Source organism: Felis catus, chromosome F2 (genome assembly GCF_018350175.1).
Source record: "Felis catus isolate Fca126 chromosome F2, F.catus_Fca126_mat1.0, whole genome shotgun sequence".
NCBI classification, from domain to species: domain Eukaryota; kingdom Metazoa; phylum Chordata; class Mammalia; order Carnivora; family Felidae; genus Felis; species Felis catus.
Genome location: NC_058385.1, coordinates 47,193,291 through 47,220,592, shown reverse-complemented (window position 1 = coordinate 47,220,592; position 27,302 = coordinate 47,193,291). Strand labels below are relative to the sequence as shown.

General features: G+C 47.3%; 1 protein-coding gene across 1 annotated transcript in view; it reads left to right on the top strand.

The window, feature by feature from the left end:
- Positions 1-3,274: 3,274 nt before the first annotated feature.
- Positions 3,275-27,302, top strand: part of LOC123383063 — a 48,816-nt gene continuing 24,788 nt past the window's right edge. The window contains exon 1 of the mRNA XM_045049775.1: positions 3,275-3,421. Coding sequence (XP_044905710.1) covers positions 3,275-3,421 — 147 coding nt within the window. The remainder of the gene's footprint in view (positions 3,422-27,302) is intronic.

Here is a 27,302-nt window from a genome sequence, read left to right as displayed (position 1 = left end):
TGACATGCTGGTTCTAGAGTATACATGGAAATGTAAAGGAGGTACCATATGCAAAGCAATTTTAAAGCAGAAGAACATCTAAGTTATACTAGCTGATTTCAAGGTGTGTTCTAAGTCTACAGCGATGATCAAAAGTGGTATTGATGTAGATAGGTATATAGATCCTAGAACAGACTAGAGAATTCAGAAATAGAAATGTGCATGGCCATTTGGACTTTGGCAAAGAAGCCAAGGCAATTCAATGGGGAAAGAATAATCTTTTCCACGGGTGGGGCTGAAATAGTTGACTATCCATATGTAAAAGAAAAAAAAAAGAAAAGAAAAATGAATGTTGACCCTTATCATACACTATAGATAAAAATTAACCCTGAATGGATCCTGTGACCTAAGGGTAAGAGAACCTTCAAAGCTTTTCGAAGAGAACACAGGAAAAATTTTAGTGACCTGGGTTGGGGAAAGATTTCTTACCTTGGACACATGAAACATGAACTACAGAAGAGAAGGTTAATAAATTAGCCTTTACCAAAATGAACAACTTTGGTTCTTCAAAACACATTGTTTAAAAATGAAAAGACAATGGGGCGCCTGGGTGGCGCAGTCGGTTAAGCGTCCGACTTCAGCCAGGTCACGATCTCGCGGTCCGTGGGTTCGAGCCCCGCGTCGGGCTCTGGGCTGATGGCTCAGAGCCTGGAGCCTGTTTCCGATTCTGTGTCTCCCCCTCTCTCTGCCCCTCCCCCGTTCATGCTCTGTCTCTCTCTGTCCCAAAAATAAATGTTAAAAAAAAAAAAAAATGAAAAGACAAGTCACAGAATGGGAGAAAATATGTGCAAATCATGTATCAGATAAGAGACTGTATCCAGAATATATATAAAGCAGTGTTACCACTCAATATAGTTCAGAAAAGGAACTACTCAATACAAAAAAAAAAAAAATGGGCAAAATATTTGAACAGACACTACACCAAAGAAGACACATAAATGGCCACTAAGCACATAAAAAGTGTTACCAGAAAAACAAATGACAATCAGAACTACAATAAGTTACTACTGCAAACACATTAGAATGGCTAAAATTTTTTTTTAATTTTTTTTTCAACGTTTATTTATTTTTGGGACAGAGAGAGACAGAGCATGAACGGGGGAGGGGCAGAGAGAGAGGGAGACACAGAGTCGGAAACAGGCTCCAGGCTCCAAGCCATCAGCCCAGAGCCCGACGCGGGGCTCGAACTCCCGGACCGCGAGATCGTGACCTGGCTGAAGTCGGACGCTCAACCGACTGCGCCACCCAGGGGCCCCATAGAATGGCTAAAATTTTAAAAGACACATAACACCAAGTGGTGGTGAAGATGTGGGGTAACTGGCACTCTCATACGTTGCTGGTGAGAATGTAAAATGATATCACCATTTTGGAAAACATTTTTTATGGAGTTAAACGTACACCTGCCATATGGCCAGGCACTTACATTGCAGAAGTGCAAATGTATGTCTGCCCAAAGACCTGTATACAAATGCCTGTACTAGCTTTATTCATAATAGCCAAACACTGGAATTGAATGTCCATCGACTGGTGAACGGACAAACATATTGCATAATATTCACAAAATAGAAAACTACTTAGCAATAAAAAGGAATGAACTATTCATTTTATTTTTACTTCAGGCTAATCAAGTGAGGCAGCGGGCGGGGAGAAGAAAGAAAGAAACCTGTCACTGGTTGTGACAATTCATTACAAAGACCACTGTGCTTGAACTGGCCGGGAAGAGACTCTTGATAATAGCAACAACGTGGGTGAATTTCAAAAGCATTACGCCAAGTCGGGGAAAAAAGAATAGAACACAAAGATTATAATACTGTATGTTTCCGTGTGAATGAAATTCTGGAAACAGCAAAATTGTGATAATGGGAAACAGAGCACTGGCTTCCAGGGGCTGGCATGGAAGGTGGGTATTGACTGCTAAGGGGAATGCGGAGAGAGAGTGCAGGAGGGACAGAGAGAGAGAGGGAGACAGAATCCCAAGCAGGCTCCTCACTGTCAGCACAGAGCCCAATGCAGGGCTCGAACTCACAAACCATGAGATCATGACCCAAGCCAAAGTTGAAACCAAGAGCTGGCTGTTTAACCGACTGAGCCACCCAGGTACCCCTTATTTAGTTTAGTTTAGTTTAGTTTAGTTTAGTTTAGTTATTTTAATTTAATTTTACTTTATTTTATTTTTTAAACGTTTATTTTTGAGAGAGAGAGGGACAGAGTGCGAGCAGGGGAGGGGCAGAGAGGAAGAAACAGAATGTGAAGCAGGTTTCAGGCGCACAGCTGTCAGCACAGAGCCTGATGCGGGGCTCCAACTCACAAACCTTGGGATCATGACCTGAGCCGAAGTCAGACGCTTAACCAACTGAGCCACTCAGGTGCCCGTCATGATTTATTTAAGTAACCGCTACACCCAATGTGGGGCTCGAACTCACAACCCCAAGATCAAGACTCTCATGCTCTTCTGAGTGAGCCAGCCAGGCGCCCCCGGGGGGAAACTTTTTAGGGTGATTATGCTCAACATCTTTACCGCAGTGTTGGTTGCACAATTACATGTGTAAAACAAAGCTCATCAAATTGAACACTTAAAATTGGTAAGTTTTTGTTGTATGTAAATTATACCTTTCGTAAAAGTGACCTTGCCCCCAAATGAAGCATGTGTCATCCCCAGTCCACAGCTGAAGAAACTGAGGCATATAGAAGGTAAGGAACATGCCTAAGTCACAGAACTAGCCGGTAGTGGGGCTGGGATTCAAACACAGGTGTCCATTTGAGTCCGTAGCTCATCTTTTTTCGTCTGTGTTTCGCTTCCTTCCTTGCTATTCATTGTATAAATAATTATTAAAGGATTGTATTAAAAGCACTTAAAAACTAGCAGAACAGGACCTGTATTATGAAGGCCCCTTGCCCAAGAATGTCTGGTAGTCTTCCCCTTGTGACTCTTACTTCGAAACCCTACCCTCACCTGGCTTCGTTTGGAGGCAGTACACCCGCACAGGGCGTGTGTGTCCTCCCTCTGGGACTGTCGGGTTTCTCGAAGGCGCTGCCGTGCCCACACTGCCTGCCTCGCCCTGCACCTTCTCCTCAAATCCAACTCTTAGCTTCCCTTACCCCAGCCTCGAATTCACCCCGTCCCATGTGCAGCATTTACACTTGTATTTACCAGCTCCACGTGTTTGTTCTTATTTATCTTGTTCTTTCACCTGCAGGCCTACGGAGTCCCTAACTAAGCCAGAAGTGTTGTGGAATGCTGCTGATCGGGTCTGGGTGTCCCCGACTCCCACCTCACATTGCCCGAGACAACATCTTTGACTCCCACCTCACATTGCCCGAGACGACATCTTTGACACGCCTAGAGCTCCAGTTTGGATCTTCTAAGCTCAATTTGGTTCAGGTGAGCCAACATTTATTAGGTGTCCACTGGGTCTCAGGCCTGTGAAGCTGCCATTACCCATCAGGGCCGTGCGCGTGGTAACAGGAGTGCGAGTAAGGCCCAGGCCACGACAGCAGACGGCGCGGTCTCCAGGGTGAGCGGGGGGCGTGATAGAGGGTAGTGTGGGGAGGGAGCCGTCTTCACAGAAGAGGTGACCCCTGTGTTGGGTTTGAGTGATGGAGAGGAGATGTACAAATTCCTGGGAATATCCGCCCAAAAGCATGGAAGCGTCCATGAGTGCACGTGTCTAGCAGAGGCTGGTACTGTTGGGTACAGAGGCAAAGGGACAGGGCAGGAGCTGAGGGCCAGAAGGTAGCAGGAGCCACACAAGGGCAGGCTCCTGATGCAAGAATCGGGAGCCAGGTGGGGTGCCTGGGTGGCTCAGTCAGTTGAGCGTCCAACTCTTGGTTTCGGCTCAGGTCATGATCTCAAGTTTTTGAGTTCGAGCCCTGCACTGGGTTCTGTGCTGACAACTTGGAGCCTGCTTGGGATTCTCTGCCCTCCTTTTTCTCCCTGCCCCTCCCCAGCTCTATTTATTTCAGTTATAAATAAACTTAATAAAAAATATAAAAATAAAGGAATCAGGAGGCAGGTGTGCTGTTACCAGGTGAGCTGTTAACCAAATAGGGGCAGACTCTGGCCCAAGTACAGGATGCAAAGTGATAAAGGGAGCATGTATGAGCTTTGACTCTGTGTTAGGCACTTGTGATCACTTGACGTGTGTTAGGTCACTAATCCTCACAATCCTATCAGGTAGTAAGACCATTGTTAGGCCCATTTTACAGATGAGAAAACAGAGGCCTGGAGAGGGTAAGTAATATGTCCACAATTTTTTTAAATTTTGTTTTTTTAACATTTATTCATCTTTGAGAGACAGAGAGAGAGCGTGAGTGGGGGAGGAACAGAGAGAGAGGGAGACACGGAATCGGAAGCAGGCTCCAGGCTCTGGGCTGCCGGCACAGAGCCAGATGCGGGACCTGAACTCATTGGCTGCGAGATCATGACCTGAGCCGAAGTCAGAAGCTTAACCGACTGAGCCACCCAGGTGCCCCCACAATTTGTTTTTAAGATGCGAACCCAGGAAGTCTGACTCAAGAGCCCAACTTTAACCACTTTGCTACTCTTGTCCCAGAAATATTGGAAGGACTTCAGTTATTTATTTATTTTTTTTTTATTTTTTAAAGCTCATGTATTTATTTTGAAAGAGACAGAGACAATGGCAGGGGAGGGGGAGAGAGAGAGAGGGAGAGAGAGAATCCTGAGCAGGCTCCACGCTGTCAGTGCAGAGCCCGACGTGGGGCTTGAACTCACAAAACCATGAGATCATGACCTGAGCTGAAACCAAGAGTCAGACGCTTAACCGACTGAACCACCCAGGTGCCCCAGGACTTCAATTTTTTAAATGCCTCCAAATAGCAGTAGCCCGATCAGAGGGAGCAATTAGAGTGTAGGCAAAAATTTTAAATAAGGGAAATAAACCAGTCTCAAAATACCAAGGCAGGAGGTATTCCCCCCACCTCGAAAAATAGCAAGATATTTATAGACCTCTTAGTATCTGGAATAGAGGGTTATCATCTGTAGAAGATTGTAATTTACAAACATCATAAAGTAGAAATTCGTTGATGACCCTTTAAGGCAATGCTGCTCAGATTATGCCTTCCAAGCTGGGTTTCAAGCGTGTCTGGAGGGAGGTGGCATCTTCCTGGGCCACAGCTGCCTTTTCTCCCAGCGGTCCCCCCCGTGCCTGTACCCAGATATCCAGGACACAGAGGGGACACCCATGAGACCCAACACCCAGGCTCAGAACGTATGTGAGTCACAGCATTCCTTTTGACCACTGGCATCTTCAAGGTCATAATTAACATCCTGTTGCTCATGAACAAAGTCCGGATTCCTCAGTTTGGCCTTCACGGTCACCCACAACTACCTTTCCCAGTTCACCGGTCCCCACCTAGCCCCACGTATCTCTCTTCCAGCCCACACGACCCACTCTCCTAAATTTAGACCAGACTTGCGTATTCCTAGGTCTGGGTCTACATTCCCACTGTTGCCTTGACCTGGTCACACCCCCCCCCCCCTCCCGTCTCCCTCTCAGCTGTCCTGCCAAACAAAATCCGACCCATCTCTCCAGCCTCAGGTCAAGGACAACCTGGTCAGGCCCATGAGAGGCAGCCTCTCCTGGGGGGGTTAGTGCCTACTGGCAACATGCCTTGCTCCCAGAGGGGCAGGACTGGGTCATGCACAGGCTTGCATGCCCCCCAGGGACCAGGACTGGCCCTGACATAGACTGGGCACTCGTTAAATATTCGCTGAATGACTGCCGGGTTTTCTTATTTTTTCATTTCCTCCAATTCCTGAGAACCTTCAATTCCAGAAATCTCAAATGAGTGTCTGTCACATATTGAAAAGACTCACAGAAAAGGTATTTCAGAGCTTCTCGCCATGACTTGGTCTAGAATGTGGTAACTCACTGCTGGGAAGTTCATCCTGCTGTTTAATTCAGTTTCTCCAGCTACACTGTAGGCTGATTTTTGTTGTTCTCATTCTTGTTGTCACCTCTGTACTTTGGAGAACAGCTGGTGCCCATATTTGGCATGACAATTTTTGGTAGACCTTAGAATTCTGTCACAGGATCTGCTATCACACAGGGTAGCGTGATGTCCCTGAACAGAACCCCATAACGTGGAAGCCTCCACACGGCATGACGAGCGCACAGGCATCACAGTCCTGCTTTTCTCTAGTCAAGGCCTCCTGTGCATTTGAAAGTTCTATGAAATTAACTTTCTCCTTGTTGGTTAAATAATCTCTGTTCCCCCCCCGGAGATTATTTCTGGCCTTATCCAATGTTTTCAAGTTGAAATAGAAATAAAAATTCTTGTAAGGGTCTAAGGAAACTTCTAAGTATATTAAATCCTGTGTGTATCTGTATGGTGTGTGTGTGTGTGTGTGTGTGTGTGTGAGTGAGAGAGGGGTGTGTATGTGGGGTGTGTTTGTTTGTGATGGGTGTGTACGTGGGGTGTGTGTGTGTGTGAGGGGTGTGTATGTGTCTGTCTGAGGGAGACTGAGAGATTATTGAGCTGTCCTTCTAAAGATCAGGTTACGGTATAAAAATACTAAACTAGGGGCGCCTGGGTGGCTCAGTCGGTTAAGCGTCCGACTTCAGCTCAGGTCACGATCTCGCGGTCCGTGGGTTCGAGCCCTGCGTCGGGCTCTGGGCTGATGGCTCAGAGCCTGGAGCCTGCTTCCGATGCTGTGTCTCCCTCTCTCTCTGCCCCTCCCCCGTGCATGCTCTGTCTCTCTCTGTCTCAAAAATAAATAAATGTTAAAAAAAAAATACTAAACTAGTCTGAAGTTTACCGAACATGCGGTAAGCATTTGGAAACCCACTTAAGTACTTGGAATCTTCTAACAGCTGGGCCCTCTGTCATTTTAGCTCCAGGAAATTGATCAAAGACCATCAATTAGCCCTTTATGGGGTCACGTCAGTCTGGCCTCAGAGCAACAGATGTGGAAAGGGGCGAGAGGGCAGTGTTTCCCACAGAGTGTGAGCTTGGCATTTTTCACTTTTGAGAGCTACTTGAAGATTCCTAGGTGTGACTTTCCTGGCACGGACCCAGCGATTCTTCGCTGCCTGGATCAATCCTAAAGGAGTGGCGGGTTTTGGTTTTGCATCTGTGCTTTAGGTACAATCTTCATCATTGTCCACACGTGCACACACACCCACAATTTCATCCACGGTAAAATCTCAATCATTGTCTCCATTCTCTCTCTCTCTCTCTCTCTCTCTCTCTCACACACACACACACACACACACACACACTCATCCATCGTGGTGCTTCACTCAAACTGGTGAATGCGCTGAGGATGAGGCTTGCCTTCTGCTCTCTTCCAAGGAGAGCCGCTTTGAAACAACCCACCAGGACATTAGAACAAACCCGCTTTTGTTTTATCCAGCAGATGGCGCTGTGCACCACACTCTGCTGGGCCATCTACCGGTAACGTCGAGGGACTCGACAACCTCAGGGAGGTTGTTCCTCCAAAGCCTGGAGTTAGGGCGAGGCTCCACTCTGATGCACTCTCCTCTCCTCTGCAATCTTATAGACATTATGCATCCACCACAGCCGTCAATGGATCCTAAAACGTATAAAAACTGCTTCCTACTAATACATTCATTCAGGAACCTTCCAGTGAGTGTCGCCTATGTGACAGGTACAGTTCTCAGAGCTGGGGGTATGGGGGTGAGCAAAGCAGATGACTAAATGATGCCCACTGCCCGTGAGACGATGAAAACATACAAATAAATCTGTCACGTAACGTAATCTCAGTCATCAGTCGCACTCGGAAGAGAAAATAAGCAGGTTCTTTCAGTGGGCTGTTCTGAGAAAGCCTTTCTGTGGGGTGACAGGTGAGCAGAGCCCTGAATGATTCACAAAATGTGGCTCCAACCTCCAGGGCACCTGAGAATGACCTGAGGAGCTTTTCAGCACCCCTGAGGTGTGCTGACCTGATTGGTCAGGGCCAGGGTCGGGGCTCTGGGGGTTTGAACTCTCCCAGGTGGTCTTAATGTCCAGCCGGGGTTGAGAACCATCGACTCTCAATACCTCAGCAGAAAATCATGCCCCTTGGTAGAGTATTTTCCTGTAAATGAATGAAAAGGGTTCCATGATAGGACTCGGAAAGGTGTCAGCGACTCTTCTCGCTGCTGCTGCTGACTGACATATGGCAGGCTGCATCCTGGAGGCCTTGGGTTGGGACTGGACCGGTGGTGACACTGTCCCAGGCGGCTCCCCGAAGTCCAGCCAAGCTGGGCGGCTGAGCTCGCTCGGCCAGCCAGAAAACACTCCTGACCCTGCCAGGCCTCCGGGCCCGGGAATCATCTTAGAAAGGATCCCTGTCCTACCCCCATGTGAGTACACTTGGGTGCCCTACCTGGGAGCAGAGGACGCTCCTCCCACCTGTCTGTCTTAAGGTAGGGAGCACGCTTTCTGCTGTCCAGGTGACCACCTTAAGCTGCTTCTCCTACAACTGCACCTCTCTGACCTTGTACCTAACTCCCTGCCTCTCCGCCTTCTGCTCTGGAATTCATCAAGAGTCTCAGGCTAAACACAGAGGACAAACCAGTGGCTGCCAGAGGGAAAGGGTGTGGGGAGTGGGCAAAATGGGTGAAGGGGAGAGGGAGATACAGGCTTCCAGTTAGGGAATGAATAAGTCACAGGGATAAAAGGCACAGCATAGGGAGGGAAGTCAGTGACACTGTAAGAGCATTGGATGGTGACAGGTGGTAGCTACACTTCGGGCGAGCATAGCCTAACTTACAAACTTGTTGAATCACTATGTTATACACCCGAAACTAACGTAACTTTGCGCGTCAACTACACTCAAATAAATAAATGGGGAGGGGGAATCTTTAAGGGAAAGGGGCTCTCGGGACTAGATTCTGGAACTATTGAGTGGGCCCAGGTGTGCTCTGGGAGACTCATGGACTCCAGCCCTCAGCTGCAGACCCTGATTCTGTCTCGTTTGGGACACATGGGTCCCATCTCCACTGGTGCCCAACAGTGAGCTGCCTTGGAGAGCATTTCCTTGTTTCAGACAAGCTGGAGGTTGTCTTTCCCTCGTCTGAAATGCTGGCCAGGAATGGCTCGCCACATCCACCTTCCTGAGACTCGTGCTCCAGGGCAGATCTTGCCCTCAGACACTGAAGTGCTCAAGGAGGCTAGCGGAGGATCTAGGCTGAGAACAGACATACTAAAGAGAACCCTCGGGGCACCTGGGTGGCTCAGTCAGTTGAGCTTCCGACTTCAGCCCGGGTCATGATCTCACGGCTCGTGGGTTTGAGCCCCGCTTCGGGCTCTGTGCTGACAGCTCAGAGCGGATCCTGCTTCAGAGCGTGTCTCCCTTTCTCTCTACCCCTGCCCATGTTCTCTCTCTCAAAAAAAATAAATAAACGTTAAAAAAGAGAGAGAGAGAAGAGAACCCTCTGTAATGAGATCTCCATGGTATTTGTCCTGGAGCCCAAGGCCACAGTTCTCTTTCTCTTTATTTTTAATCATAGAAAATTCAAAGCAAACACAGGAGTAGAAAGAATTGTAAAGTGAAACCCCAGGGACCCCATCATCCAGCTTCAACAGGTTGTCATCTGTCATCATAACTCTAGGAGCCGGGGATAGGGAAGTACAGTAGGTTTCAGATAACATGTCATGGTACCCATAAATATGTCAGAGGCACATCTTTAACAGATAGCATTTTCAACACGCTCACCATGCATTTATCACCTAATGCCACAGTAGTTCATATTCATATTTCCCTGTTGTCTTTTTTTATTTGTTTTTTTTTTCAACTTTTGAGTGGGGGTGTAGAGGGAAAGAGAGGGGAGACTCTTAAGCAGTTCCATGCTCAATTAGGAGCCCAACACAGGACTCACTCCCACGACCCTGGGATCATGACCTGACCCCAAATCAAGAGTCGGATGCTCAACTGACTGAGCCACCCAGGCGCCCCGCCCTATTGTCTTGAAGGTCAGTTTGCTTAAACTGAGACCAAATTGTTCCTTGATTACGGGCAAATATCATATTCATTTTCCATTTAACCCACTTCCAACTCCCCAGTTCTTGTTGGGTGAGGAGCAGGAAGTTAGGTAAGAACACTGACAGTGACTTGAGAGGTTTAGTGGAAGGCACGTGTGGGATCTGGATGAGCCTTCTCTTCCCTGCTCTCTGAGGGAAAGACAAGCTTACTTGTTATGAGCCTTAAAATTCACAGACAGTGATCTGTTAAGTACTCATCAAAAGCAAATAAGCATTATTACATAAATCCCCAACAGTATTTCGCTATATAAAAAAAAAAAGATATTAAGCTCTATTCTCTGATGTGAAAAGTCAACTGAATCACTCAGATAATTCTTAAGAAATGCATTCAATGTTTAATGGCCTTGTTCTTAAAAGAGATACCCTCCCCCACCCAGTCAAACCACTCTTTTGAGTTTAGAAGTGTTATTTAACAAAAACAAAATCCACTGTTCTTCCTTCCCTCGGTCATTAGAAGATGGTCTTTAGCTCTTGGTTAGTTTTCATTCTTTTCCCTGGAAGACGTTCCCCTTAGAAAGGAAGGGAGAGTAAATCGAAGAGTGCAGGGCGTTAACAGGGATCTAGTGGAGGGTAGAATGCTAAATTGTAACTTCTCTCTGGGCAGAAGAAGATTTTGCTCTATTTTATTTATTAGGTTGACTCCTTTGTTGATACAAATCCCATGAGATGTTGTAATCTCTTAGCTATGCTTTAGAGGAAGGTTTTAGTCTCCTTCTGCTGCTGTAACACATTGGTCAAACTCGGTGGCTTAAAACAACACACATTTATCACGGTATGGTTCTAGAGATCAGAAATCTAAAATGAATTTTACAGCACTAAAATCAAGATGTTGGCAGGCCTGGTACTTTCTAGAAGCTCTAGCCGAAAATGCGTTCCTTGCCTCTCCCAGCTCCTAGAGTCCGCCCACATTCCCTGGCTCGTGGTCCCTTCCTCACATCACTCAGACCACTTGCTTCTGCATCACATCTCTGCTACCCGCCCTGGTCTCCTGCCTTCCTACTATCAGGATCCTTGTGATCATGTTGGGCACCCACAGGTCATTAGGATGGTCTCTCCATCTCAAAATCTTTCATTTAAACACATCTGCAAGGTCTCCTTTTTGCCATATAGAGTAACATTTACAGGTTCAGGGGATCAGGATTTGGGCATTGCTTAAAGGAAGGAACGAGCTGTTGAAAATCCAGGCCTCATAAACCACCCCAGAACTCTCTCTTCTTTTAGTCTTCTTGGGGGTGGCCAGTTGACAGTCACATACACCGTACTCTGGGAAATCCAAAGCTGGTCATTTGTTGAAGGGTAGAAATTTGTGGGCCCCGAAGCAGATAATATGCATTTTCTCCCTTGTGAATCAAAATTGTTCAAAACTGTGAGTATCCATAGACAACTACTGAGATATCATCATCAAATAGCTTCAGTCTTGGACTTCTGTGGTTTCTATGGGGTTGTGCAAACATTAGGTACATTTGCCATCCCTCTCAAATCAGGGCAGGGTCTAGGACTGCTTTGACCGTGTCCAGGCCTTAGGAGTCAGACAGCTTTCACTTCCTGTCTCCCAGAACACTGGATCTGGAGGCCTAATCTTCCACGTAAGAAGTCCAACAACCTTGCTGGGGAGATTGCATGGAGAGGTCTGGAGGTTGCTGGGAGAGGAAGAAAGCCACAGCCTCCCAGCTATCCCTGCCAGGGCACCATTTATGTGAGCAAGCTGTCGTGGATCTTCCAGACCAGCTCACTCCGGCTGAATACTGCCGAATGACTCAGTCTACACCACAGGCAGAAGAACCACCTTATCAAGTCCTCTCTGAATTCCTGATCTACAAAACTGACATACAAGAAAGTGGTTGTGGTGTTAAACCTCGAGGTTTAAGACTGTTCTGCAACAATTCGATGACCAGACAGAATTTGGTGGCCACTACTCACACACGGTGTGCTAATCACTCTCTAGAGGGTCAAGGGTAGAAACGGAGGGGGCAGCCATCCCCAAATCGCAATCCACAGTATCATCAGAGAGTGTAGATTTGGACCTTTCCTGTCTACATAGTGAGAAACTGATGGATTGACTCATCTCCGAAGTGAGGATCATGGCAACAAAGAGTCAGAGTTTTTTTGGAGTGACAAATGGAATAAGAAGAGTTTTGTAATCTGAGAAGGCCTATCCGGATGTCGTACTTAGTAGTGGTAGTTATAGTAACGGTGTTATAGGAGAATTAAATGGAGAATAGTCATTCTCTGCTTGTTTAATATTGTCTCCAAGGGTGGGTGTTGATAACAGGTTTCGAGCAATATGATTTTGCATCATAACTCATTTTCACTGTTGAGAAGGAAGAAAAGGACAAGGGAAGAGGAAAACAAGTTATTATTTTTTTCCTCCCAGAGAGTTTGGGACCTAGAGTGTTACTTGCTAATGTATTACGTAATTGTAGATTATGTAATTTGTGGACACATGTATTCTCTTCCTGTCCTGAGCTGACCCTCCCCTCTCTTGCTTTCTCTGATCCCCGTGCAATTTTCTGTGTATCCTGCCACTACAATAGAATGAAAATGTATTTTTTAGACCTCAGCTGAGCCTGTGACTGCCTATTTAAAACCAATTGCCCTTCAGAAAGTTTGATCAAGCCTCGTACAAACAATGATTAAAGAGCTGGAGCGGAATAAGTCTCCCTCTCCAGGGAAGACAGTTCATGCAATCAAGGCATGAACTTGAGCCCAGAAAAGAGCCAGCACATGTAGTGCCTTTGCAGACATTTCAAGTTTAGTCTGTCCATACTGAGGTCTGCAAAAGATTAGAAGCTGGAATTCTAGGCCTGTCAGGAACCAGACCCACACAGCCTCTGGGACCAGAGGCCTTTGGTCACAAGATACGGGAGCCTCTGTCTCAACTGAGACAGAACATGCAAACACATATTTCTGTCTTGTAGATTAAGATTCCTGGGCTGGATGTCCATTTTCAATTTTAAAAACTGGTTTAGAATTCTCCCTGTGTTCTTAGCCATAAGAAAGGCTTTGCTCACTGTTGACTAGCCTACCCTGATGGAAAACAAACAAAATGTTAGGTTTTGAAAACAATACAAATCAGACTTCCCTGCCGGACCACCCTGTTTAAGGACAGCAGGAGAGATCCAGGTGGCTTTCTGTGCTCGAGGTTTTCACCTTTTCACTGTGAGAGTTGCTCTGAGTACGGTTAGCACAGCTCTTGTGAAGTCAGGGTGCCATCTTCCAAAGACAGGACCCCTTATTTTGAAAGAAACCGGCTGCATCTTAGGGCAGATATTGGAAGTCAGAGACCTGAGGGCATCCCACGGCCTGGAGAGAAGGGGAAATTGCCAATACTGTGTTTCCCGGTGGTGAGCTGTGTTTGTTCAGGCGGAGAAAGCAATGGAAGTGTTCCTTTCTCCCGATAAGGTGAAATTTCTCCGGACCAAATTCCCTGACACCCAGTGATTATACCTCTGAAGCGGCCAAGCCCACAGCACACAGGAAGCAACAGTGACGTGCCCCGGAGAAGACACAGGTGCTACTGAACGGAGACGGTGAGGGCGGAAGGAGGGGGTGGAAGCTCACCCCGGGGATCCAGCGGGAGCTGGGGACGCAGGGCTGCACACGGGCCAAAGGGAAGGGATTTGGGATGGGCACACTTGACTTTGCCATTGGTGTGTGCCTTTGGTGAGTCCTCTGACGACTCTAAATTACATTCCTCGTTGGGAGAATGGGGATATCGTCTATTTCATGGATTCTGGGTGAGAGTGCCTGTTGCAGGTCATGTTCACGGCACAGGACGAGGGAAGAGTGGGGCTGCTGAAACATAAGAAACCGGTGAGACTGAAGTCATCGATACAAGTCATTCCCAGCTTGGGGGCAAGGACGGGGCTTCTGTGCAAGGCTTAGGGCCTCAGTCGGGATGGCTCTGGGATCCAAGGAGCTGGTGGTGAGTGGTCCTGAGTCTCTGCGGGGTCATTAACCTCTTCAGCTGTGTCACGAGGCAGGCAGGGCCTGGGACTCCAGGCCATAACAGAGCTGACACCCACGGCAGGCGGTGCATACTCTCCGTTCTTTTTATTTTAAAAAATTGTTTTAATGTTTATTTATTTTTGAAAGAGCGACAGAGTACGAGATGGGGAGGGGCAGAGAGAGAGAGGGAGACACAGAATCTGAAGCAGGCTCCAGGCTCTGAGTTGTCAGCACAGAGTCCGACACAGGGTTTGAACTCATGAACCACAAGATCATGACCTAGGAGGAAGTTGGATGCTTAACTGACTGAGCCACCCAGGGGCCTCCATACCCTCAGTTCTTAATGAAGGCTTGTAGCAACCCAACTCGACTCAATTCCAGGTTATGCCCCTTTCCCAATCTTCATGTACCCAACTGGCAAGCTTTCTTTTTTTTTTTAATTTAATTTTTTAAATTTACATCCAGGTTAGTTAGCGTATAGTGCAATAATGATTTTAGGAGTAGAAGCCAGTGATTCATCCCCCACATATAACACCTAGGGCTCATCCCAACAAGTGTCCTCCTTAATGCCCCTTACCCATTTAGCCCAACCCCTCCAGCAACCCTTCCCTCAACCCTCAGTTTGTTCTCTGCATTTACGAGTCTCTTTATGTTTTGCCCCTCTCCCTGTTTTTATATTATTTTGCTTCCCTTCCCTTCTTTTCTTTTTTTTTTTTTTCCAACGTTTATTTATTTTTGGGACAGAGAGAGACAGAGCATGAACGGGGGAGGGGCAGAGAGAGAGGGAGACACAGAATCGGAAACAGGCTCCAGGCTCTGAGCCGTCAGCCCAGAGCCCGACGCGGGGCTCGAACTCACGGACCGCGAGATCGTGACCTGGCTGAAGTCGGACGCTCAACCAACTGCGCCACCCAGGCGCCCCATCCCTTCCCTTATTTTCATCTGTTTTGTATCTTCAGTTCCACGTATGAATGAAGTCATATGATATTTGTCCTTCTCTGACTAATTTCGCTTAGCATAATACCCTCCATGTTGTTGCAAATGGCAAGATTGCATTCTTTTTGACTGCCAAGTAATAGTCCATTGTATATATATATCACGTCTTCTTTATCCTTTCATCTCTCGATGGACATTTGGGATCTTTCCATAATTTGGCTATTGTCAATAGTGCTGCTATAAACATTGGGGTGCAGGTGCCCCTTCGAAACAGCATACCTGTCTGTATCCCTTGGATAAATACTTAGTAGTGCAATTGCTGGGTCCTAGGGTAGTTCTATTTTTAACTGTTTGAGGAACCTCCATACTGTTTTCCAGAGTGGCTGCACCAGTTTGCATTCCCACCAGCAATCCATCTGGCAAGGTTTCACCCCTGAAGACTCACCCACTCTGATGAAAGTTGGACTTTAAATGAATATTTGGAAAGGGATTAGGTGGCAGGTCTTCATTTCCCATTCCTTTTTTGCAGCTGGTATTCCAAGTCACCAGTCACCAAAATAAGCCTGCTTTTTTACTTTAAGCCAAAAATTTCTGTCGATAGACTGATGGTGTACAAATGGTGACCTTTCCGGATTTGCAGAATTCTTTGAATACATTATTTATTAGCTCACAGGTGCTGCATAGAGTTGTAAGATAGATGTCGAGAAGGCCAAAGAAGAAAATGCTAAAGGAAATTCTATTTGTGATAGGAGCTTCACAGGATTTCTAAATATGTTGTGAAACCTATATTTCGGCATCTGCCTCCGCAGTGGCCATGGATGTTAGGGTAAACAAGTAAACAACTTGGCTTCACTTTTATCGTTTTGGGGAAGTCTAGCTTATTCAGGGGGAAAAAGGGCCAATAGCAAGAAATAGTATCTTTGCAATAATGCCTTTTCCAAATGTTTTGCATTTGCTCACCCATGAGATAATCGTGACAACCTTGTGATGGAGCAGGAGTTAGGTATGGTGTCAACATCGACACCTGTGGGAACAAAGTCAGAGAGCTGTCTCTCTAGGGCCCTGGCAGAGGTCACAATGATAGTGACAGAGAAGGGTTGGAGCCAAGGTTTCCTGTTGGCCTATCTCTTATTGATGAAAGTTTTAAAAATGTTCTTTCTTTTATTATAAAAGTAATACAGGGGCGCCTGGGTGGCTCAGTCTGTTGGGCGTCCGACTTCAGCTCAGGTCATGATCTCACGGCTGATGGGCTCGAGCCCCGCATCGGGCTCTGTGCTGACAGCTCAGAGCCTGGAGCCGGCTTTGGATTCTGTGTCTCCCTCTCTCTCTGCCCCTCCCCTGCTTGCACTCTGTCTCTCTCTCTCTCTCAAAATAAATAAACATTAAAAAATAATAAAATAAAAGTAATACGTACTCATGAAAAAAATTAGAAAATAGAGAAAATTAGAGAACAAAAATTACTCCCAATTCTACCACTCAAACACCATTATTGTTAGCATCTTTGATCCAGAAGATAAAGGACTTCTGTGTGCTCCCCTCTACACGCTCAGGTATGCAGTGAATACCTGCTCTTAGCAATCTTACACTAATTGAACTGTCATACAGATCCTTGCTTGGCATTCAGAGAGACAAGTGGCTGTCCACTCAGTATGAGCTGAGCGGCACCAAAAGAGAGCCCATTGTGCCCACTCCCTTCCTCTGGGACCATTATTCCTCACTTCTTAGGCTGAGGAATCATGTCTCCAGAAAGCAGGTCCCTATTAGTTGTAGTTAGGTCTTATGAGATGAGTAACCCATTAGCATCCGTGAACAGAGACCGGTTTCTCAGATTAACTGGCTCAGAACAAGACTCTGATGGAAGGGAAGGATGGGTAATTGTTTGTTTTTTTAACAAATTAAATGCATTATTTACTTGTTTATTTTATTTTTATTTTTAAAATTTACATCCAAGTAAATATAGTGCATATAGTGCAACAATGATTTCAGGAGTAGATTCCTTAGTGCCCCTTCCCCATTTAGCCCATCCCCCCTCCCACCACCCCTCCAGAAACCCTCTGTTTGTTCCATATTTAAGCGTCTCTTATGTTTTGTCCCCCTCCCTGTTTTTATATTGTTTTTGCTTCCATTCCCTTGTGTTCATCTGTTCTGTGTCTTAAAGTCCTCATATGAGTGAAGTCATAGGATTTTTGTCTTCCTCTGACTAATTTCACTTAGCACGATACCCTCTAGTTCCATCCATGTAGTTGCAAATGGCAAGATTTCATTCTTTTGGATTGCCGAGTAATACTCCATTATACATATACCACATCCTCTTTATCCATTCTTCTGTCAATGGACATTTGGGCTCTTTCCATCCTTTGGCTATTGTTGATAGCGCTGCTATAAACATGGGGGTGCATGTGCCCCTTTGAAACAGCACACCTGTAGGATGGGTAATTGTTAAAACTAGTGTGAGGAGTGTTTTCAAAGCTATAACAGGGGCGGGTGGTCTCTGTGGTCGATGACACCTGACATTCTACTGCTGCTGTCATCATCATATGACAGGACAGATGGTTTTCCAAAGATGGAGATATCTATCTCATACAGCATGTCCTTCTTACAGTGCGACTGACACCCAGTCACTGAGAGGTAGAGTCTGTTTTCCTTTCCCTTGAGTCTAGGCACGAGCCTGTGACTGTGCTGACTACTGGGGAAGGGCGGAAGTGAAACTGTGTGACTTAGGCGGCTAGATCCCAAGAAGGGTAAAGCTTCCACTTGGTGCTTGCATTTCTCTCTCTTCTTCCCTTCCCCGCCATCTTCTCAATGTTCACTTCTGGAATCCAGCCACCATGCAGTGAGGAAGCCAAGACTAGTCCAAGTAGAGGGATCACATGGAGAGGAACTGAGACCTTCGGCCAACAGGCAGCACCGACCACCAGACACGCAAGTGAACGAGCCTTCAGAGGATCCCAGCTCTCGGCCTTCAAGGCTTCCAGCTGAGGCCCAGCACTGCGGAGCAGACACAACAAGTTATCTCCATTCTGCCTTGGCTGGATTTCTGACCCACAGAATCCATAAGCGTGATGGGTAGCTGTTTATGCCACCGAATTGAGGGGGTAACTGTTACATAGCCATAGTACTGGCACATGCATCTAAATGAAGAAAGACACCTACCCAAGAAATCAGATGCTCGCTTTGTAGAAACGTATCAGTAGCTTCTGACCCTCATGCTATAAACCCTGCAATCTAAGAGCGAAGACAAATGCCCCGCCCAAGTTCACCTTCCTTGCATCTTTACTTGACTAATTCTCCACTTCACCCCTTCCCCACGTCAGAGGTGCTCTAGCCAAGGTTATCTGGGGACCATATGGTTCCTGTAGAATCCACCCTTTATCTCTCTTCTTCTAGTGTCTCCTCAGTGCGGAGGATGGTAGAAATTTGGACGAATGGGACACATAGGCTTGTACGAGGGGCAGCAGGTCAGAGGTTAAGATGTACAGTCTTTAAAATTTTTTTTCAACGTTTTTTATTTATTTTTGGGACAGAGAGAAACAGAGCATGAACGGGGGAGGGGCAGAGAGAGAGGGAGACACAGCATCGGAAACAGGCTCCAGGCTCCGAGCCATCAGCCCAGAACCTGACGCGGGGCTCGAACTCACAGACCGCGAGATCGTGACCTGGCTGAAGTTGGACGCTTAACCGACTGCGCCACCCAGGCGCCCCGCGATGTACAGTCTTTAGACACATGCTCCCCAGAGTGTGTGGTCGCTGTCATGTCTAATATTTGTAACCCAGCCCAAAGTAGTGCATGTTCAAGATTTTTTAAAAAATCCAAGTCATGCAGAGAGTGAGAAGTAAACGTTTTCCTATCCCCTCTTCCCACGCCAGCAGTGGGCACAATTAGCCCTGGGTGGGACAGTGCTAGCACTGGGAACCATACCCCCTCGCTTCGAATCCCTGCTTTGTGAGGGGACTAGCTACGTGACTTGGGCCCCAGTTCCCTCACGTGTACCATGGGGACAACTTATCCCCTAAGTCGTGAGTTGCTGTGAGAGTTACACGAGCTAATAGAAGTAAAGCACTTAGGACAGGGTCTGACGCACACAGTCCCACTCGGGATTAATCATTCCTACCATTACTGCTGCTGTTAGTATTATCGTCACTCCTCGTAGGGTTTTCTGTGGCCTTAATGGGTTCAGGAGATGGAAGGTATTGGGAGGAACCTAGAGTTAGGGAGAAGGACTCCCAGACCATAGGGTGGCCGCTGTGGAATGTAGTGAACACCCTCCACGTCTCCTCACTGCAGCCCCTTCAAGGCTGGCTAAGCCCTGGACGCCTCTGCCAGGTGTCTCTAACCACGTTGATGGTAGAGTAAGAGGCTAAAATGTTGCTACAGGAAAGGAGGGAGGCCCAAGCTGGCCCAATCCTGACAGTTTGGGAATCCCGAGAGGTTGTGAGATGAAAATGTATTCACCTGGCCCTTTTAAGCAAGGACTCCCTCCACCTTTCATCTTTGGAATTCTGTGAGGTTGTCACACATCTGGTGCCTCCTGCCCCTGCCCCCATGGCTGTTGGAGGTGAGTGTTGCACGTGTAGGCATTTGGTAAATGTCGCCAAATGAATGTGCCTGCGATCTGTTCCCAAGTACCTGGTAGAGAGGGCAGAGTCTTCGGTTTTCTCCATGTAAGAGGCCTCAAGGGGCAGTCAGCCTGGGCCCACTGATAGATAAGTCATCTCATCTCTTGAGTGGAGCGTGTTTCGGGACCCAGAAATTTTCTTTTCTGTATCAGTTTGGATGCTTTTGGTAGCAAACAATAGAAAAACCTGACCAAAAGTAGCTTCCATATGAAGAAAAACTATTTCACCTGACCAGACGCAGAGGGAGGGAGGCCCTGGGTTGCTAGCTCTGGGACTGACAAGGGCATCAGGAACTCAGGAGATTTTTCACCAAGGAAAACTTTCCCATGGTGCATCCCCTTCCCTCCGATTTTATCTTACATCTCATTGGTCAGAGGTATGTCACATGACTATGCCCAACCCAGTCATTGGCAAGAGGAGTGGAGTTACTATGATTGTCTTAGACTAATTGGCATTCATCTGAAGACCTGTCCAAGCGGGCAGGCGTGGGGAAACGGGGCAGAAAGGCGTGCTGCAGATAAGTAGTGGATGACTTCACTTTCTTATTCCAGAAAGCTCTCTTCCGTGGCACATGCAATTTAACAAGATAATATTCAACAGGATTAAGTGATGAGGATGGAGAAAACAGAAACGGAAACAAGGATACGGAAGATGAAGACTGAAATACTATCGAGTAAAAAAATGCATGCCGCAACATCCTCTAGGCTTGCTAAGTGTAGGCCATGCATGTGGGTTCAGTAGTCAATGCCAGGAGGGTTTGCCTAAAGTTGCAAATGGCGGCTTGTGGGCCAAATGTGGCCCACTGATATGTTGTTTGGGTCCTTCCAGTACTATTTATGTTTCAGTTGGATGGTCGCCAACCTTAACAAATTGAGACATTTCCTATTGTTGGAAAGCATTTCTGCCTTCTCTTTAAAAAAAACAATCAGAAGATATGGAAGGTACAACAATACTGGGCCTGCCTTCCCAGATGGCAGCATCAGCTGGAGCTGACAGCTCCCCTCTGAAGGACACACGTGCTCTCAGTTCTCACGTGGCCCACCCACGCTCCTCATGGGAAATGCCCCATGGGCCTCCAAGTGCGCGAGCCCAGAGTTAGTTGACAGGGTCCCTAGGATAGTAGCCAACCAGTTCCTCAGGAGAATGTGGGTATCCCAACCCTAAGCCTGGACCTCACACAGGGACCATTGGGATGGGATGAGCTCCCCCACCTCACCTCACTGCAGAGCCCTGGAAAACTCTCACAGACTGTTTCTTATTAAGGCTTTCTACACAAACCAGGGGGCAAAGATGGGGGTGGGGGGCACACGGATAGATAAGGAGAGGGGCATGGACGCGTTCCACCACGTAGGGATAACTTTCCAAAAGAAAGCTTCCAAAGGTGCTTCCAGTTTGAAGGGGCTGGACTGAGGGCAGAAGAAGAATCCGTCTCAATAGTTTTGAGATTAAAGGGAGTAGGAAGAGGTTTGGCATGAAGACTGGATTTGGAGAATGATTCTCACTGTAGAACAGTTTTACAATCTGTCTCTATTTGGAACCTCTGACAGTTCCCTCCAGAGTTAAAGAGGCCTTAGATTCTAAGGCAAGAATTTTTCAGTCATGTTACTGCAAATGTGAAACTCTTTCTCCAGAAACAGGTAAAGAGGTCCCCAAGCAGATGCGCACACAGATGGGGCTTATCTGATTTCCTGTCCATCCATGCCCACACACTGCGGGCTCTCTGGAAAGGTTAGATAATGACAGTGACTCAAGAAGCCAAGAATGTGAATTATGTGACACGCAGCCCGGATCTGGCCCATATATGGTTATTGTTCAACCCACCAGAGCAGCCTGGAAATGAGCCGCCATCTTGCTTTTTTTTTTTTTAAAGTTTATTTATTTTTGAGACAGAGACAGAGCATGAACGGGGGAGGGGCAGAGAGAGAGGGAGACAGAATCGGAAGCAGGCTCCAGGCTCCGAGCCATCAGCCCAGGGCCCGACGCGGGGCTCGAACTCACAGACCGCGAGATCGTGACCTGAGCTGAAGTCGGACGCTCAACCGACTGAGCCACCCAGGCGCCCCCATCTTGCTTTTGAAAAGGGGGAGTTTTGCAACACATTTGTGTCTGCGTAATAAACAGTTTGTTGGAGAGAGAGGCAGAGAGATAGAGACAGACAAGAGAGATGAGACCGAACCAAAAACCTGCTTTTGACTCCCTGCAGCATGCACGCACCGCGTTACCACTTACCCCCCAATCTGTGCTACCTGGTCTCCATCAGAATGGTAAAGGCCTGCAGTGGAACCAGAGCAGGAAACCAGAGCTAGGATGTTAGCTAAAGCAACTGGAAATCCATTATCGCATTATATGCTTCACTGAGCTCTTTAACCACAGAGAAGCAAGCACAGGATCTACCGCCATGATGTGACAAGTGGGGACAGCTGCTGTCCACCTAGACCTCGAGGGCAGGGAGACCAGGGCCTGAAGTGCTACTGGGATCTAGCGGGTCAAGGAAAGAACAGAGACACTCAGAAGAGCTTAAGTGGATGTGGCCACCCTCGTGTTAGCAAGATTTGGCCAGGATTGAGCCCCTTGAGGAAGAGGAAAAGCTCACATCGTGTGGAGACAGCAGACGACCAGAGACCTGGGGCTCTGGAGAGAGACAGCTTGGCTTTGAAACATGGCTTTGCCCTGTATGATCTTGTACCACCCATTTAGCTACCCTTTGCCTCGGTTTCCCTACCTTTGAAATGGGTATGAGACTAGCCCCTTAGAGGAACAACGAAGAATTGTTATGAAGACAAAATGAGACTATACAGGTAAATCTGGACCCAGGGCTGGACACAAAGTACTCCTATAATGTTGGTTTATTCCTAGCCCCCTCCCAAAAAACCTGACTGAAATTACCATATAAAATACAAAATTTATCCCTGACTACAATCAGAAAAAAACCAGAAGTCAAATGAGGGAACACCCTTGACGTGGCTTGATAGGCTGCAACTCAAATTTCAGAGTTCACTAATGCGATTTCAAAGAGGCCTAGCATTTTTCAGCAGAGGAGGGAAAAATCAAGTTGGAAAGTGTTCATTCCACTTCCACCATGTGCCTATCACTACAGGGGGAAAAGGGTAGAATAATAATTACCCAATTAGTACCGATTTGCATACCAAGTACCGCCTACGAATGATCTGTGTTCTACGCTATCCTTCAAGCTCGGGATCATCCCTACTTTAAAAATGAGGAAATGGAGACACAGAGCGGTTAGGCAACTTGGCTAAGGTCACACGATCTGGGATTGGAACTCGGGTCTGTGGGCTGCCACTGGTGACGGTGATGTTAGTTACCGAGGGCCTTCTGGATGCCAGGCAATGTGCCGACCTCTCCTTCCATTGCTTTGTTTACTCTTTTCACACCCCTGCAGTGGGGCAGGTATTAGGGACAACTATTATGCCCATTGTACAGATGGGGAAAGATTAAGTGACGAAGGGTCACAGTCACATAGAGGAAGTGTCAGGTGTCTGCCCTAGGTCACGGTGGCCCAAAGCCCGAGCACTTACCTGTCGCCCTACTGCATCCTCTGTCTCAACAACAACAAGAGGCACAACCGGTCACAACACAAAACTCTGCATAATTACAAGGGCCCTTGGTTTGTGTGAACAGCCTGACTTTGGGAAGAGATTTTAATTTTTTTCTCAGCACTACAAATGGTTATTAGCAAACACTCTCTCCTAGGAAGATGTATTCAACGTGCCTGCCAAGGAGGTTGTTCTCAACCTCTCATGGTGACCTAATAAACCCAAGGTCATGGGAAACCTCGTCTCTAAGAACATGTGGCTGAAAGAACAAGACGTACTAAAGTAGCTTGGATGTAGCTTGAACTTTACCGAGAGAACACTTGAGTAGTTTTATATGAACTAATTACAAGACCTAAGAGCATCCTGAGGGGTGCCAGCCTTATTTATAATTAACGCAGGTAAGTCTATGATTTGTGAGTCCTATCTTTTATGGACAGCATCAGTGAATCATCCTCCAACTACACAACTTTTTTCCACAGACCCAGGGGAAAGGGAATTGTCAAAAACCGGGGTTTTCACCCCACCTCTTCCACACCCCTTCTTCTTATCAATCCCCAACCCTTGTTTTTTAAGAAATCAGAACACTTTTTAATTCTTTAAAGAGAAAGGTATGATTGACCCCTAATGTGTGCTATCCGATATGATAGTCACAAGCTACATGTGGCTAGTAAAGTATAAGTTAGTTAAAATTGAGTAAACTTGGGGCGCCTGGGTGGCTCAGTCGGTTGCGCGTCTGACTTCGGCTCAGGTCACGATCTCATGGTCCGTGATTTCGAGCCCCGCATCAGGCTCTGGGCTGATGGCTCAGAGCCTGGAGCCTGCTTCCGATTCTGTGTCTCCCTCTCTCTCTGCCCCTTCCCCATTCATGCTCTGTCTCTGTCTCAAAAATAAATAAACGTTAAAAAAAATTAAAAAAAAATTGAGTAAACTTGAAAATTCAGCCTATCAGTCACACTAGCCACATTTCAAATGCTTCATAGCTATCCGTGGCCAGTGACTCTCGCTATGGACAGCAAAGATCTCTAGAACATTCCCATTGCGCAAGAAGCTCTATTGAATCTACAAGCTGATCTACAAGCTCCTGATCTACAAGCTCCAATGTGAGGCGTAGGGCTTCTCCTTGGGTGACTGTTTTTGCTTGGGCTTCCCCGGAAGCAGACTGGGGGGCAAGTAGTTTATCTGAGAAGTACAGGGAGCGCCGGCAGGGAAGCGACCCAGAGAGAGGGGCAGGCAGCAAATCACCTGCTTAAATGTGTGGCGAAACTGAGAGATGGTGTAAAATAACACATCTCTAAATTATCCTTTCCAAAGAGAGGGGGCTGGGGCATTTGTACACCACTCCAGAGAACTGCTTCCAAGGCTCAGCGTTTCCTAACGCTTTTTTTTTTTTTTAGGAAAAATTCCATAATGTTTGTTTCTTTTTGAGAGACAGAGAGACACAAAGCGTGAGTGGGGGAGGGGCAGACAGAGAAGGAGGCACAGAATCTGAAGCAGGCTCCAGGCTCTGAGCTGTCAGCACAGAGCCCGACATGGGGCTTGAACTCACAAACTGTGAGATCATAACTTGAGCTGACGTCGCACGTTTAACGGACTGAGCCACCCAGAAGCCCCGTTTCCTAGCACTTCTGATCTACGTGCAGGTGGGCAGAGATTTCGGAGGTTGGGCAGGGGTGGGAGGTGAAGCCCCTAAGTTCAGAGGCAGAGACTTGCAGTGGATGTTAACAAGAGTCCCCAAATTCTGAGAGATAATGGATGTGGCATAACACTGACTGCTACACGAATGCTTAAGGGTCACATCCTTCCCAGAATTTTGCCTAGAACATTACGTCCATGACACTTCCCTAATGTTGGCACTGAAGGTCTCACATCCTGGGAAATTCCTCAGTCCCAGGAAAACTGGGACAGTTGGTGCCTTAGTCCATTGAGGCTGCTCGAACAAAATACCACAGCCTGGGTGGTTTATACACAACAGAAACTTCTCATAATTTTATTTTTATTTTTTTAATTTTTTTTAAATGTATTTTGTTTAAAAAAAATTTTTTTTTTAATGTTTATTTATTTTAGAGACAGAGAGACAGAGCACAAGCAGGGTCAGGGCAGAGCGAGAGGGAGACAGAATCTGAAACAGGCTCCAGGCTCTGAGCTGTCAGCGCAGAGCCCGACGCGGGGCTTGAACTCACGAACCGTGAGATCATGACCTGAGCCGAAGCCGGAGGCTCAACCGACTGAGCCACCCAGGCGCCCCAAACTTCTCATAATTTTAGAAGCCGAAAGCCCAAGACCGGGGTGGCAGCATGGTCAGGTGAGGGCCCTCTTCCAGGTCACAGACTTCTTGTATCCTCACATGGCACAAGGGGGCTTGGGAGCTCTCTCGTCGGGTCTCTTTTAAAAGAACACTAGTTGCATTCGTGAGGGTGCTAGTCTCATGGTCTAAGTACCTCCCAAAGGCCCCACCTCCAAATACCATCTCATTGCAGATTAGGATTTCAACATATCAATTTGGGGGTAACACAACCTATCAGACCATAGCACTTGGTCACCCCAAATTTAGCAGACGCGGTTGAATGGTGGCAGGGTGTTCAGGAAGAGGGGGGAATCAAGAATGAACGACCCGTTTCAGATTTGATTAATCGTGGGGGCTGCCAGCACCTGTGAAAAGGAACAAAGGGGAAGCTGGTTTTGAAGATACGATGGTGCCATCAGTTTGGGACAGATGGCATGGGAGGTGTCTTTGGGACATAGAGGCAGAGGAAACTGGGCGTGGTGAACGTCACCCTGGGAAAGAAATAGCTCGATCTGCTATGACCAGGAATCCTTCCTGATGAGCACTTTGCTCTCCTTTGATCCCAAACCACATATTTGTCTAGAATACCAACTTAAAACTTTGTGCCCGTCGCCTGAAATGGTTATGAAGGCCACTCTGACACTCAGAAAGCAGTATGCCATGAATGTCTAGGATTTGTTCCTCGATGCAGCCGTCTGTCACCTAGCAGGGGACAGGCAGGGATCTGAGTGCAGGGAAGGTCTGATGGCCACTGTCAGTAAAGGTGCAAATACAAGTGTCCTTGCATGAGGGAACCACACCAGGTGGTGGGAGGTTGTACCTACGGCCAAAGGGTGGGATGGGAGCGGATATCTGGGAGGTGGGAGGAAGGCTCTACGAGCAGGGAGGGCTTGGAGAAAAAGAATGAAAATCGTTTGGTACCAAGCTTGGCAGGTATATGAGAGGCCTTAACACTCAAGCCCCCCCTTCACTGATGTGCCCAAGACAGACTCTGGTGGCTCTGGTTAACCTCCCCTCTCCCCCCGCCTCCCACCCCCTTTGCTTGGATACATCTTCTCCATGGTACCTGCTCCCGTTCTAACAACTCTGACGTTCTTTGTTTGGCTTTCTGGGCACCCTTAAACCAGCCAGGGCGATACACTCATTGTTGTTCACACAGTAGATCACCTTCTACTACTTCACACTTACTACCTTGCTTGATCCCCACAGTCACCTGGCGGACGAGGCCTTTCATTGCCATCTTCGTTTTTACGAAAGACGAAATTGAAGCACAGCGAGATTTAGGCAACTCGCCAGAGTCACTTAGCTGGCAGGTGGTAGAGCTGGTGCGTGACCAACATGATGTCAGCGACTAGGGAGCTGGAGAGAGGTGTCCCAGCGCGGGCCCTCAGCCCTGCAGCCCTCTCCTTCCCAGCCTGCCGATCCTGGAGAACAGCCTCTGCCCTCCCAACCGCACGGCTCCACTTCCTTAGCTCTAGCTGATGATGCCCACGGTCCCCTGCCTTTCCCACCTCTCTCCTGGGCTCCTTCTTCATCCCACATTTATTTTATTTTATTTTTAAGTTTCTCTATTTGAGAGAGAGAGAGAGAGACGGTGCCAGTGGGGGGGGGGGGGGGAGGGGGTTGGGCAGAGAGAAAGGGAGAGAGAGAATCCCAAGCAGGCTCCACCCTGTCAGTGTAGCTCAAACCCGTGAACCGTGAGCTCACAGCCAGAGCCGAAATCGAGAGTCGGACGCTTAATAGACTGAGCTACCCAGACGCACCTCACCCCACAATATCATATTAATGATTGAACAGATCAATACCTTTACTCCTCTCCTTCAGAAAGCATAGTCCTTTTTAGGCAGCTATGTACTGTGCTACCTCCTAACCTGGGTTGGGAGTCAGGGACCTGAATTTGACACAAAGCATTGTCT